The following is a 14,956-nucleotide window of genomic DNA, read 5'->3' as shown; positions in this document are numbered from 1 at the left end:
TCATTTTGATGAACAGTTCAGTTTTGACCTTGACAGAACTGAGCATGTGCAGAATGGATCATGTGGGTTTGGAGAATGGAACAATATGTGACAGAGTTCAACGACTCAAGAGTGATTCTTAATGCAGTACATGACAAATACATGGGATTTCCATAAACTTTTCTCCACTTCTGTCCATAAGTGACTGACTGTTGGACATGGACAATGACTGACTACACAGACAGAGGTCAGGTCTGCATGTCCACACCTGCAGATTGCAACTACTGACGAGTCCATGATATGGATTAAACCTAAATTTAAACCTATATACACCTACTTGCATGGCCTTTCTGACTGGAGTTTGCATGTTCTCCACGTCAATTTTTAAATTTTTTTTCCTAATTTAAATCCTTGTCCTAAGGCCTTTAAACCCTTAAAATTTCCCACTAATATCTGGGGGAAAATCTTTTGTGTTTCAAAAGATGAGGCTGCATCACATGAAAAAATGCAAATGATGTTTTTTTAGTTTATTGTTAAGAACAGAAAATAAATAAATAAATAAATATATTCTTGTCAGTTTCAATGCGTTTCATTTTGCTGAAATGTTCAGTTTTGACCTTGACAGAACTGAGCATGTGCAGAATGGAGCATGTGAGTTTGGAGAATGGAACAATACTTGACAGAGTTCAATAAGTTCAGTAACTTAAGAGTGATTCTTAATGCAGTACATGACAAATGCAGGAGGTTTCCTTAAACTTTTCTCCACTTCTGTCCATAAGTGACTGACTGTTGGCCGTGGACAGTGACCGACTGCACAGACAGAGGTCAGGTCTGCATGTCCACACCTGCAGATTGCATACAGTATGTGCATTTAATTAAGTTAAAGTGCAGCGTTTGCAGTTATATAATGTTGACACCGTGAGTGCGATTAGATTAATGCCCAGTTCTAGTGTTCGGACGCTTTTTTCACTTCCCAGGCTTTAATCCAGCGTAAAACCATCAGGGCTGAGGCCCACCGTGCTGTCAGGAGGCCCGACAGAGGACTTTATGTACAAGTTCAGTGTTTAATAATGTACAGCATGTTCTGTACAGTCCCACCGCTCCTTTCATGACCATCACACCTCCAGGGATGCTTTCAGAAACTCCACTGATCCACAGCCACATAATGACAAGTTCCAAGAAATTGAGGGGCTGTTGTATTTCACGCATGAGTAGCCGGTGTGGGACCACCGAGGTTCATGTAGTGTAAATGAAGCCAATTTGGAGCCAGTGTGTTCAGGAGATTATACAGAAGAGCGCTTAATTGGAAATGCTACATTTAATGTTCTTTCTAATCATGACGTTCATGAAGATTGGAAACAACCTGATGACTCGGCACAGATCTTCTATTGTCCCCCAGACGTCCCACTCGGTTCAGCATTCCCATGGACTGTCACCCTCTTTCTAATCCACACATGTGGGTTTTACATGAATGTCAGTCTCATTCCAGGTTTTGTATGTAACCCATTGTGTCCACTTGTGTTACATGCAAAACCTGCCCAGTTAAGCGCAAATAAATCATGAATAATTTTGCAACAGTGGTCATTTTTGTGAAACACTCTGCCTTGAATAATTAGTTCAATTCCCAAAATGTACCTGTGAGAGAATAAAAAGATATTTTAGAAAAAATAGTAGCGTGTAATTTTCGTGTCCTTTTGACCGTGCTACATACAGATTTTTGTATTAAATATAATGTAAAATAATATAAAAATGTGTTTTATCTGAAAAATAGTTTCTCTTTTATCTCAGTAAGTATTTATTTTTAAAATATTAATTGGAAATGCTTCATTAAATGTTCTTTCTAATCATGATGTTCATGAAGATTGGAAACAACCTGATGACTCGGCACAGATCCTCTATTGTCCGTCAGACGTCCCACTCGGTTCAGCATTCCCATGGACTGTCACCCTCTGTGGTTTAGTTCTTATTATACAGGGTTTCTGCAGGTCATTAAAAAGCATTAGAAGTCATTAAATAGATTTTGTGAAAATTAAGGCCTTAAATGGCATTCAAAAGCATTAAATTCAATGTCCAGAGGCATTAAAAAATTAAATACACTTGAAGGAAAAAAAAGTATTGTTATTCACAATTTATTTTGATTATATAAATATTTAATAGTTTTGATTGGAAGTATAGTCTGATGATTGACAAGTGGAACCCTTTAGTTGCCTATTGTTTATGACCGATACATGAAGTCATCAGCGCCTGATGCTTGGAATGCAACGTGCTGTGGCGAAAGAGCGGAGGGAATATTAGTAAATGTGGGAAAAATGGGAAAATGCAAGTTTCAGCAGAAGTGATTGGAGGAGGAACTATTCAGAACTAACGCCTAGGTCACAGAAATTCTTACGAACGATGGGTTTGTACGAATCTTCCAGTTTGTACGAAATCTGGAGTTCGTAGATATTCGTGGAAGGAGCATGTCTACGATGTCCAGATTTCGAACATACACATCGTTTGTAAGAATCTTTGTGATCGAGACATTAGTGCTCTTTCCTTGAAAATGACAACATCCAGCTGTTTTTGGTCCGTTTTTCCATTTCTGTCAGATAGTTACTTTGTTTTTTGTTACTAGGAAGAGAAAACAGAAATCAGTCCTTTTTTTTTAAAAAAAAAAAAGGCTTATCTGTTTTGACAATGAAAAATAAAAATGCCTTGAAATTAAATTTTTATTCTTCTATTTTGAAATAAAACTCAATTAACCATTAGCTTTTGTTTTGTTTCTGAAAAGAAAATCCAATTACCAACAGATACACTGACTATCCAGACTTCCACTCGACGTCGAAGGGTTAAATCAGTGAAGGATGGGTTGACAGACGACATTCATGCACACTGAAGACATGGACGGATCATAATAACACAGATATTTTTTGCACACTGCAAAAAATCTAAATCTTACCAAGTGTATTTTTCTCATTTCTAGTCAAAATATCTCATCACACTTAAATAAGATATAATCACCTCAAGAGAAACTTTTCAGTGAGATTTAAAAACTGATTTTTAGACAACAGATCTGGAAAATCTTATTTCAACAAATCTTACCAAGTTAATTTTCACTTGTTCCATCGGCAGATATTTTTTTTGCTTACAGATTTTTTTTTTGCTTAATTCAGGATTTGTTTTTCTTAACACAAGAATTTTTTGGATTAATTCAAGATTTTATTTTTTTTTTGCATAATTCAAGATTTATGTTGCTTAATTCAAGAATTATTATTTTTTGCTTATTTCAAGATATTTTTTGCTAAATTCAAAAATTTTTTTTTGCTAAATTCCAAATTTATGTTGCTTAATTTAAGATTTTTTCCTTTTTTTTGGCTTAATTCAAGATTTGTTTTTCTTAATAGGATTTTTTTTTTTGCTTAATTCAAGCAAAAAAAAAAAAAAAAAATCTGCCAATGGAACAAGAGAAAATTATCTTGGAAACATTTCTTAAAATAAGATTTTCAAGAACTACTGTTTAAAAATCAGTTCTTATATCACACTGAAAAGTTCCTCTTTAGGTGATTATGTCTTATTTTAAGTGTGATGAGATATTTGGACTACAAGTGAGAAAAATACACTTGGTAAGATGTAGATTTTTTTCCAGTGTACAGAACTGAACTGAATCACTCTGGTCATAGATGCCATATTTAGTTCTTTAACAATTTGCATGTTGGCCAATTCCATTTCCTCTTTGACATAGTGTAGTTTTTATTTTATCCCCATCATCCGTTCACACCTTTGACTCTTCTACTGTGGTTAAAAGGTTTCAAAGTTCCTGATTTTTCTCTGACCTTTCTGCTCTTTCCTGAATCACATTTGTTTGAGCGTTAGGGTCCGTGAGTCACTTTGCATCGAGATGCAAATTCAACATTTACATTTCCTCGTCTCTTTTTCTCTCTGACTGGTCACATTTTATGACCAGTTCATGCAGAAAAGTGGCAAAATTCAAAGGGTTCACATACTTTTTTCTTGCCAATGAACGTTGAAGTTTTAGTAAAGTTATTTTCCATCATGTAAAATTCATCGTCAGTGGGAGTTTTTTTTTTTTTTTTTTTTTTAAACAGGGTAGACGTGAGGATGATATTGACCGTTATGACTCCTATGTTCTGAATATACTTTCTCTTTATTATTATTTTTTTTTATATTGTGCAGGTTTTTTTTTTTGAGTTTCAGTTACATTTTAACAGAAACAGCAGGTACAGATGCAGAAGTAGTCTTTACTTTTATTATTCGAGTACATTTCAGAGCTTGTATTATTGTACTTTTGAGTTAAGAGGTTAAAGCAGTACTTTGGTATTTTTAAGTGGGAGTGTCAGGGGGAGGTTTATTTATTTATTTATTTTTTTACAGGGTAGATGTGAGGATGATATTGACTGTTATGACTCCTATGTTCTGAATAAACTTTCTCTTTATTATAATTTTTTTTGTATTTTTCAGTTTTTTTTTTTTTTTTTTGAGTTTCAGTTACATTTTAACAGAAATAACAGGTACAGATGCAGAAGTAGTCTTTACTTTTATTATTCGAGTACATTTCAGAGCTTGTATTATTGTACTTTTGAGTTTAGAGGTTACAGCAGTACTTTGGTTTTTTTAAATGGGAGTGTCAGGGGGAGGTTCATTTTTTGTTTTTTTCATACAGGGTAGATGTGAGGATGATGTTGACAGTTATAACCCTTATGTTCTGAATAGACTTTCTCATGAAGTTTATTTCCATATTAAACAACAGATCACACAGGAGTTATCACAAAGGGGAATCATAAATATGTCATAAAAAACGTCCGTGTGACAACATGCACTGGTGGTTAAAATGTAATACTTTTACTCCACAACACAAGTATATACTCATTGCTAGTTTTAATGCATTGGAGGTGAATTATTATTATTATTTTTTTGTATTTTGCAGGTTTTCTTTTGAGATTCAGTTACATTTTCACAGAAACAACAGGTACAGATACAGAAATAGTCTTTACTTTTATTATTCGAGTACATTTCAGAGCTTGTATTATTGTACTTTTACTTGAGTTATGAGGTTAAAGCAGTAGTTTTGTATTTTTAAGCACGTCTATGGACTTTTGCCACTTCTGGGAGTGTGTAACAAACCTAAACCTCTGCAGTCTGCCAAGAATAATCAGATGATAACTGGAGCTCAGGAAATGAGTTAAAAAGGCCAATGAGGGAGGTCACATTTGTTAAGGTTCACACTGGATGAGTCGTGCATGTTCACGTGCTAATGCTAGAAGTTCATGGAAATGGAAGCAGTCACTTGTTGACATGAATGAACTCTGTTTCTAAGATAGAGTTTGTTGAATTCTTCCATGGAAACAGACACATTAGACCACAGGTGTCAAACATGCGGCCCGGGGGCCAAATCCGGCCCCGCCAAAGGGTCCAATCCGGCCCTTGGGAGGAATTTGTGAAATGCAAAAATTACACTAAAATATTAACAATCCTTTTAGTTCAGGTTCCACATTCAGACCAATTCAATCTCCAGTGGGCAGGATTCAGTAAAATACTATCATAATAACATATAAATAATGACAAATCCAAATTTTTCTCTTTGTAAATGTAAATATTTTCATGTATTTACACTAAAACAAAGTATAATTTCCCAAAAAGTGTGAATAACCTGAACAAATATGAACAACCTGAAATGTCTTAATAGAAGTAAGTGCAATTTTAACAAGATTCTGCCCGTTATTAAATGTTTTGTGTATTTGTAGATCCACTGTGATCTGGAAGTTATAATGTACATGTGGAAATGATAAACTGAGGCATAATACTGTTAAAATTACACTTATTTTTTCCGTTTGTCAGCCTTGTAAATCCAAGCTGGACTGACTGTACATATCCTGACCAAGGAAAATCAAATCCTCCCTTTGTGCAGTAATCTACACCTGGCTTTTCTGCCTCCATCCATAATAATATACAATATATAGACTAAATGTCATCTAAAATTAATGTTTATCTGCAACATATTATAGCAAACTATTACATGATCTAAAACAAATTAATTTTAGCAAAAAAAATGTCTCTGTTTTGAATGTCTGGGGTCACCAGAAAATTGTGATGTTAAAATGGGGTCATGAGCCAAAAAAGGTTGGAAACCAGTGATCTAAATTATATGTGATTTGATTTAACCCATAAAGACCCGGCTGACAACTGATTTTTTTTCTCTAATTTCACCTTTCTTCAATGATTTATCATCCTATAGTATAATATTACGCTCTGTATTTTGTGTTTTTTCAGTGAAGGTCATATTTTCCTGCATTTAATTTACTCATCTTGGAGATGTTCACAAAATATGGGATTAGAATTAAGTGCTATTATGTCGAAAACAGAGAAAACTGAAGAAAAAAAGTGACTTTTTGGAGCAAAGACATCAATAACTGAATGTAAAAATAAGCATCTCCAACCACGTTATTGATCCAACTCGATGGGTTTTACTGGTGGATCAATGTTAGTATAGCAAACTATTACGTGATCAAAAACTAATTAATTTTAGCAATAAAATGTCTGGGGTCACCAGAAATTTGTGATGTTAAAATGGGGTCACAAGCCAAAAAAGGGTGGAACCACTGCACTACAATATAAGATCAACATGTGGCTCATTCCTACCACTCTTTGTTCCCTGTTGTTTTATTCACGACTATTTATTGTTTTATCACATGACATCGTGCATACTTTAACCCAGACCATCTTTTCCTAAATTCAACCAAACCCTGTTATACGTTGTTCCAGACATTATACACTTGACCAGAGCATTAGATAAATGCTGGAAATAGAAATGTGTACGAGTCGAGTTCAGGAGGTAAAGACCAGGTTCTGAGTCTTCATTGTTTAGGCAAATGTGCTGACGTCACTAAGAACAGCCTCATTTGTGTATTTAAAGAAGAAGAAATACAATGATGAACAATGAACATTACAGACAGGGAAAACCAAATAAAAAAAAAAAAAGACCTGATCTGCATTAAGACTCTGAACAAACAGTGAAGCAAATGAAAATAAATATTAGCATCAAACTCAGGTCATATGTCACTCTGGAATGGGAATTAGACTCAAACTGGATGGTGTAGTTTATCCTCTAATTTAATTGTTTTATTTATTCAATTACAACCCACAAGGATGAAGAAAAGGATTTTAGAAGTTAAACCCAGAGGTCAGAGGAGAAGCCTTTTATTGATACTGTAGGACAATAGTGATTAAAACAACATGAATTTTGACAGTATTAGACATTTGCTTTTCATTTACACACGTGCATTACAACTTAAAGATTACAGTGGATCCACAAAGGCAAATAACATTTACTAACAGGTTTAATATAGTTAAAATTGCACTTATTTTTTAAAAGATATTTAAGGTTGTACATGGTTGTTTGGGTTATTCACATTTTGTGTGAAAGGATAGCCCTAACCCTAACCCTAACTGGAAATCTTGGTGTAAATTGACCAATAACATGCGAAAGGACAAAAATGCGTACATATAGTATGCTAAATGCCTGGCATGATATACAATGTGATTTCATGAGATCAGTCTCAAAATACAATTCTACTTATATGAGTTTTTCTTGTCTTTTTCTTTTTTATATTTATTCTTGTATTTTTTTTGTGCCAAGGACCAAATATGGTAACTTCATTGACTTTGATTTTCTATATAACAATAAAACATTATGAAAACTTTCACAAAAATAATAAAGTCTTAGTATGTACTTTTTGGATTTACGTATATTTCTGTGAGTGTCCTATAAAGGGTTAATATCTGTAGTGTAATTTTTGCATTTAACAAACTAGCGGCATTGTACCCGTAGAAGTTGTCTGCCACCACTATCCATTTGTAAACTACCATTTAATCGTGCATTGTGCAGGTAATAATTTGAGCCAACATGTGAGGCATGAAGGGAAGAGCATGTATTTGTTTGTCCTGTCAAGCATGATTAAATTCATACAGCAGTAGTGAACTGCAGCCTTCACACTGTAGCATCGTCTGCTAGCAGTAGAAATGTCATGAACAGCAGCAGAACCACTTCTGAAAATGGAGTATGGTGGCAGGGATGAAGAATTCAAAGTAGAGAGAAGCTAAAATCACCCAGCATACCTCACAACATTTGAATACGGACATAAAATTGTGCCTAGTAGATAGTCAGGTAATGTTTCTATTCATTTGGCGAGTTTGGCGGCGAATGGGCCTGTGAAGGCTGAGGAAAACCCATACAAACGCCCTCCTGTGCTACAACATCCATGGGACACAGAACATGTATTATATAGTAGGATTCATCCCACGGGCCGGATCAGACCCTTTGGCGGGCCGGTTTTGACCCGTGGGCATCTGTTTGACACCCCTGCACTGTAAGCCCAAACTTTGTATTTACCAAAATGCTCAATTACAATGTACTTAAATGATTTAAGTTTTATTACATTACTATAAAATGTTAAGTATATTCTACTTATTTGTAAACACAGTTGAAAGTACGAAAAAGTTTAAGTTGAATGGATTTAAATCACTAGGTTTTAGTCATGACCACACCTTTTTATCTCTGCATTGCATTGTGGGTATTGGGCATGTTGTTGAAAATGTGTTATTTTTATGTGCAGGAGTTCAGCGGGGTTGTGAGGTTAGTGTTAATTTGGACTTAATGCGTGTATGGCAGTGTTTATTGGTCTTTTTGTGTTTGTTTTTGTATTTTTGTAGAGTTGCACCATGAGTCAGAGCCAGTGGCTTTCCTGTTCATTTCCAATTGTGTTGAAGTAGTATAAATATTAAAACCTTGTCAAATTAAGAATGCTTTCTATACTGACGAATTAAACTGAGTTGTCTTCCTGCTTAACTTCTATCCAAGTTACAGTAAATGAACTTGAACAATTTCATGAAGTAATTTATTTTGCAAAAGATTCAAATGTAAACTAAGTTGGAAATGAGTGCGATGACCTGATGATATTAAGTTAATGATTATACAAAGCAACTGACATTGCAACAAATTTTAAGTTAAATTTATTTGGCATTTAGTGTGTTGTACTTACAATAGCAATTCCATTCAAATCAAGCATTTAAGTTTAATACACTGAAGTTTTCATTTACTCATTACTTAAATTTTTTAAGGCAACCGGTTTACTCAAATCTTTTAAGTAAACTCAACTTATCCGGTCTTACAGTGTGTGTTCCGTCTTAACGCCGTGTCCGTCTTTGTCTCTGCAGAGAAGGACTACAGCAGCCTGTGTGAGCGACAGCCCATCGGACGGTTACTGTTCCGACAGTTCTGCGAGACTCGACCCGAGCTGAGACGCTGCGTCAAGTTTCTGGACGCCGTGGTAAGAAACGAAACGGAGGGAGTGTGTGTGTTTAGTGTTCGTCTCATTCCTGGAAGTAGTTGTTGGTGGAGAGTTTGGGAAGTGTGTCACAAAATGTTTTTGTGTCTGAAGTGTGTGGGAATGGGAGAGGGAGGTGGGATTCTGAGGCACTTGAGTTTCCTTTTCCTCTGAATTGATCCTCAGTTGTTGCCCACAGTGGGACATGTTTGTGTGAGTGAAAGTATGCAAATGAGGAAGTGTGTGATTATAGAGAGATGAAAACATGAGGGGAAAAAAGACAAAACCCAAGAGAGGTGGATGGATGGAGCTGGAGTTAGAGACTGACGCACTGGAGGGAATTATTGACTTTAAAACAGTTTGTACATCCATCCATCCATCCATAATAATAACTAAAAAAAGCACTCACAGAGCACAGACCTCCGCCAAGGCAGATCAGTGCCTCCCCGATCACCACCAAAATTTAATCATTTGTTCCTTGTGCCAGTATCAACATTTCCTGAAATTTTCATCCAAATCCGTCCATAAGTTTTTGAGTTATCTTGCACACAGACAGACAAACAGACAAACCAACGCCAGCAAAAACATAACCTCCTTGGTGGATAATAATAATAATAATAATGATAATAATAATAATGATAATAATAATAATAATAATAATAATAATAATAATAATAATGATAATAATTATAAATTTTATTTATAAGCGCCTTTCAAGACACCCAAGTACGCTGCACAACAAGATAAAACAGACAATCCATAAAATACAAAGAAATAAACAGATAAAATAATAATTACTATATGTAGAAATGAGGATGTAAAATGGAGAGTAGAACTTATGGTGGGTAGGCTATTTTGAAAAGGTGGGTTTTGAGTCCATCCATCCCTCCATCCATCCATCCATCCATCCATCCCTCCATCCATCCGTTATTTTGAATGATTGAGTGAGTCATCAATTCGTGAATTAGTCACCGATTTGTGAACGATTCAAATTTTCAGGTTTCAAGTTTATTTGTCATGTGTGTTCAGGGTACAAGTATCATGGCAATGAAACACAGTGTGCCCTGGCTCTCTCTCTGCCCAATATCAAACAATAAATAACAAACCAATAACAATTGCAGAAACAATAAAAAATACTTAACAATAAGTAGCACTAACCCTCCTGTTGTAATGTAAAAACACTAACTAAATAAATACAATTATAAAAGCTGAAGGTCAGGCTGCAGGCTCCCAGCTACCTCCTTCTGGCTGAGCTGTTGTTCAGCTGCCATGTAGTCTGAGGAGAAAAACCATCTGGGTTTTGATGCTTTGTAAGCACTTTCCTGACGGTAGATAATAAAATAAAAGAGACTTGTGTCCTGTATGATGCCCAGTGCCTTTTTTCCTGCAGCCATTTGTGCAGATGTCCTGTAGTGATGGTAATAATGGTGCTCCAATGATTTTAGATGCCGACTTTACTGTTCTGATCAGGAGTGTGTGGTCGTGTGATATAATAATTCCATGACTCGGCTCTACTCGACCATACTCTGCCGCTCTTTCATTCAGCGGTTCACTGCCTCGGCTCGGTCTGTCCGTCTCCAGCAACTAGTCTCGCGATACAATCAGAAATGTTGCCATGGAGACGACCTGTCAAACACCCCTTCTGCCTCCGACTTAATGAGTGATTCTGACCAGTTTTTGTGATAATAAACAAAATATTAGCAAAGTGCAGCTGAATCGATTCCGTTGCATTCATGAATCGATTCAACTCGTTCACTTAAATGAATTGATTCTTTAGAATGATTTGCTCATGAATCGTCCATCACTAGTATTAATGAAACCTTTGCTGTTTCAAGAATAAAAGCACTTCCTACGCACGTTGAAACTCACAATATCAACATCTTTCCTTCAAAGTACAGGTGCAACAATACTTAGTGTTAATTAATTAGTCATAACCACCTCAGGGATCGCATCAAGAGTTTTTTTTTTATTTTGCACAACAACAAATCAAACATTAGGACAAACAATGAAACTAATTGTGCAGGCGAGATCAGAAAACCCTGTGGGGCTTATAAAATTAATCTCACCTCATTATAGCATTAGCTTAAAGAAAGACAATAGGAATAAAACAATAATATACAAAGTACAACAAAAATATGAACAGAGAAAAAAAGAAAAAGAGCATGTATAAGTGTGTGTCAGGGTGGGAGAGTGTGTATACGAGGAGTATTTAAATGTGTTGAATCAGATCTGTCCTAAGCCTATACTTAAACTGACTGAGGTAGACTGAAATGTGATTTGTATATAACTGTTCCATAGCCGAGCCCACCTACACCTTTTTTCTGTTTCTGAAAGTTATCTCGCGACCCCCCACTGGTAGCAGGGGATCGCGACCCCCACTTTGGGAACCTCTGTACTTTCCTGACGGTAGATAATAAAATAAAAGAGACTTGTGTCCTGTATGATGCCCAGTGCCTTTTTTCCTGCAGCCATTTGTGCAGATGTCCTGTAGTGATGGTAATAATGGTGCTCCAATGATTTTAGATGCCGACTTTACTGTTCTGATCAGGAGTGTGTGGTCGTGTGATGTAATAATTCCATGACTCGGCTCTACTCGACCATACTCTGCCGCTCTTTCATTCAGCGGTTCACTGCCTGCAATAGACAATCTCCACTGAAAATACGTTTTTTTGTTTTTTTTTTCCAGTTTTTAGCTTACCGGCAGACAGGCCGTAAGTTATTGTCGTCATGCGGCATCCGGCGGCGGCGGCATTGTCTGTCGTCCGTTACAAAAATTTCAATCATCTTCTTCTCTGAAACTACAATTCCGCTTGACTTCAAACTTGGTATACGGCTTCGTTATGATAATGTCAACAAAAAATTATTTGGATCTGGATCTGATTCTGGATTTTGTGCAGCTTTGAAACATTTCCCCATTATAAGAGATAGGAAATGGACCGATGCAATAACTCAGTAAATATAAATGATATCCAGTGTAAATTTCTACAGTCCAGCCCTGACGGGGAGATGACCAAAACATAATGTTCATATGCTGATCAGGATCTTCTTCTGGATCCAGGAACTTATGGAAAATTTAACATGGGCTCTTATGGGGAAAAAATTTCAATCGTCTTTTTCTCTGAAACTCCAGTTCTGATTGACTTCAAACTTGGTATACAGCTTCTGTATGATGATGTCAACACAAGGTATTGAAATTATTTCCTTCTGGATCTGATTCTGGATTTGGTGCGACTTTGAAAAATTTTCCCATTATAACAGATAGGAAGTGGACTAATCCAATAAATCAGTATCAATGATATCAAGTTGGAATTTTAATTTTTTACAGATCTGATTGGAATATGACCAAAACATGGGCTATTTCTGTAATATAATAAATACACAGAACTGGGTGATAATAAATGGCATCTGGATACATTTCCCAAAGCTTTTAATTTGGCTGGTAAGATACAGGGCCATTGGTCCTATTTTTAATTTACTGATCATGCAGATGTTCATAAAATCTCAATAACTTCAAAGGTTATTGTAGGAGAACAGAGAAAACAGAAGAATAAGTGGCTTTTTCAGTAAAATATATCATTAACTGGACATCAAAACAAGCCTCTACAACCACAGTCATTTGTCGAACTACATGGGTTTTACTAATGCAGTGGTTTCCAACCTTTTTTGGCTTGTGACCCCATTTTAACATCACAAATTTCTGGCGACCCTAGACATTCAGAACAGAGGCATTTGTTTGGCTAAAATTAATTTGTTTTTGACCATGTAATAGTTTGCTATACTGTGTTGCAAATAAACCTTAATTTTAGAGGACATTTAGTCTATATAATGTATATTATTATGGACGGAGGCAGTAAAGCCAGGTGTAGATTACTGCACAAAGTGAGAATTTTATTTTCCTTGGTCAGGATATGCACAGTCAGTCCAACTTGGATTTACAAGGCTGACAATTAATACTGAACAAACAAGAACTCAAACTATGAATTATGAAAGAGCTGCAGCATCTGAAACTGACCACAATGAACATTTGACAGATAAACAGAGCCACAGTGCTTCAGTTTCAGCTTCACAGTTTGTCTTTTATGGATTGGGATTGTCTCTCTCAACTCACCATATATTTTTTTATTAGTAAGTTTTTTTAACCCTTTCATGCATGAATTATGAGAACCTTAGTCAATTTTTTTTTTCTTGCAATTGAAATTTTTTGATGAACCTATTTTTCATGGAGTTAAAAAAAATGTCCACTCAGTTGGACATTTTTTTAACTCCATGAAAATGTAAATAATTAGTGTAAAATACAGTTCTTCATCTTTTCATGGTCATCAGATATGACCCATTTGGACGTTCAGAGGCTCCGTAGTTCCCATGGAAACATCTCCATCTTCTACAACATTGATTCATCAGTAAAACCCATGGAGTTGGATCAATGACAGTGGATAGAGACACTTGATTAATGATAAATTTGCTGAAAAAGTCACTTTTTTTTCTGTGTTCGCTATTTCTGATTTAATAACACTGGTCTACAAGGAAAACGCTTCCAGAATAAAAGTAATGAAATTTTACCACATGAGAGTCACTGATAAAGAAAAATCAAGTCAAAAATGCTGCTTGGCTGAACTTTCCAAGATACAGCCTTGGGTCAAAATGTGAAATTCAAGAGTGAACGAGAGAATGGGTTTGACTCAAAAGGAATATTTGTCTCAGAGCTACAAGATCTACTTCAAAACACTGTCTGCACATTAGAATACATTCACTTTACAGGTTCTATTTAGTGGAAGATTTATAAAACTATTATATAAATGTACATAAACCAATATATATATGTGTAATAACACTTAATCATATACCTTGAAAACATCAGCAAACCGGCACTTTTGTCCTATATTTTCCAATTAATCTTATTAAAATACGTAACATTTAGCACATTTAATGTCTGAAGCAAATCATTTCTAAAAAATTGTAGACCAGTGTAACCTTTGAATTTACTCTGAGCTTAAATGAACATCAACATGATCAACAGATTAAATATAGAAAAATACCGACTTTACAACAAAAAAAACGCTAAATACAGAGGATAATATAATAAAAAATGTTGATAAATACTTAAGAATGGTTAAATAGAGGGGAAAAAATCATTTGGGAACTGCCATAAAAAAAATAAGTACAGGGTCTTTCTGGGTTAAATATTAATAACATTTTATTTCCTAGCCTTTATATTCACTCATGCAGAAATTATGCAGGTACTGTTATAGAAGTTCAGGTTGAATTACATTGTAGAATAGCTGTCCACTGTAGTGACCACTATGCATGAAAGGGTTAATTTTTATTTTTATTAATTAGTAGGAATTTCAGGCAACCCCATTTGAATTCCAGGCCCGACCCCAAGGTTGAAAAACATGGTACTAATGTTCCACTCCAGAGCTTTTTGGAGGTTCATAAAAAAATAGGTTGCAACAGGTGTGGAGGTGTTGTATCAAACAGAGGAGAAAAACTGTGGAAAGCTCAGGTTGTATGAAGGGATTCTTTCTTGTCACACAGGAGTGGGTCTATTGTTTGATGACTTCTCACCTCCGTTGTGTTTGGGTGGAGGCTGAAACCGTGAGACGACTCTCCTCTTGTTGTGGTTGTGATGCAGGAAACTTAATGATCCCCAGGAGGAG

General features: G+C 35.5%; 1 protein-coding gene across 2 annotated transcripts in view; it reads left to right on the top strand.

The window, feature by feature from the left end:
- Positions 1-14,956, top strand: part of grk6 (G protein-coupled receptor kinase 6) — a 149,475-nt gene that overhangs the window by 63,637 nt on the left and 70,882 nt on the right. For both annotated transcript variants that reach the window (XR_003937336.1, XM_030154607.1), the window contains exon 3: positions 9,190-9,302. Coding sequence is in view for 1 of the 2 variants with exons in the window: in XM_030154607.1 (XP_030010467.1) it covers positions 9,190-9,302 (113 nt within the window). In the remaining variant the exon portion in view is untranslated. The remainder of the gene's footprint in view (positions 1-9,189; positions 9,303-14,956) is intronic.

Source organism: Sphaeramia orbicularis, chromosome 14 (assembly GCF_902148855.1).
Source record: "Sphaeramia orbicularis chromosome 14, fSphaOr1.1, whole genome shotgun sequence".
Classification (NCBI taxonomy): Eukaryota; Metazoa; Chordata; class Actinopteri; order Kurtiformes; family Apogonidae; genus Sphaeramia; species Sphaeramia orbicularis.
This window is presented reverse-complemented; position numbering and strand designations above follow the sequence as displayed.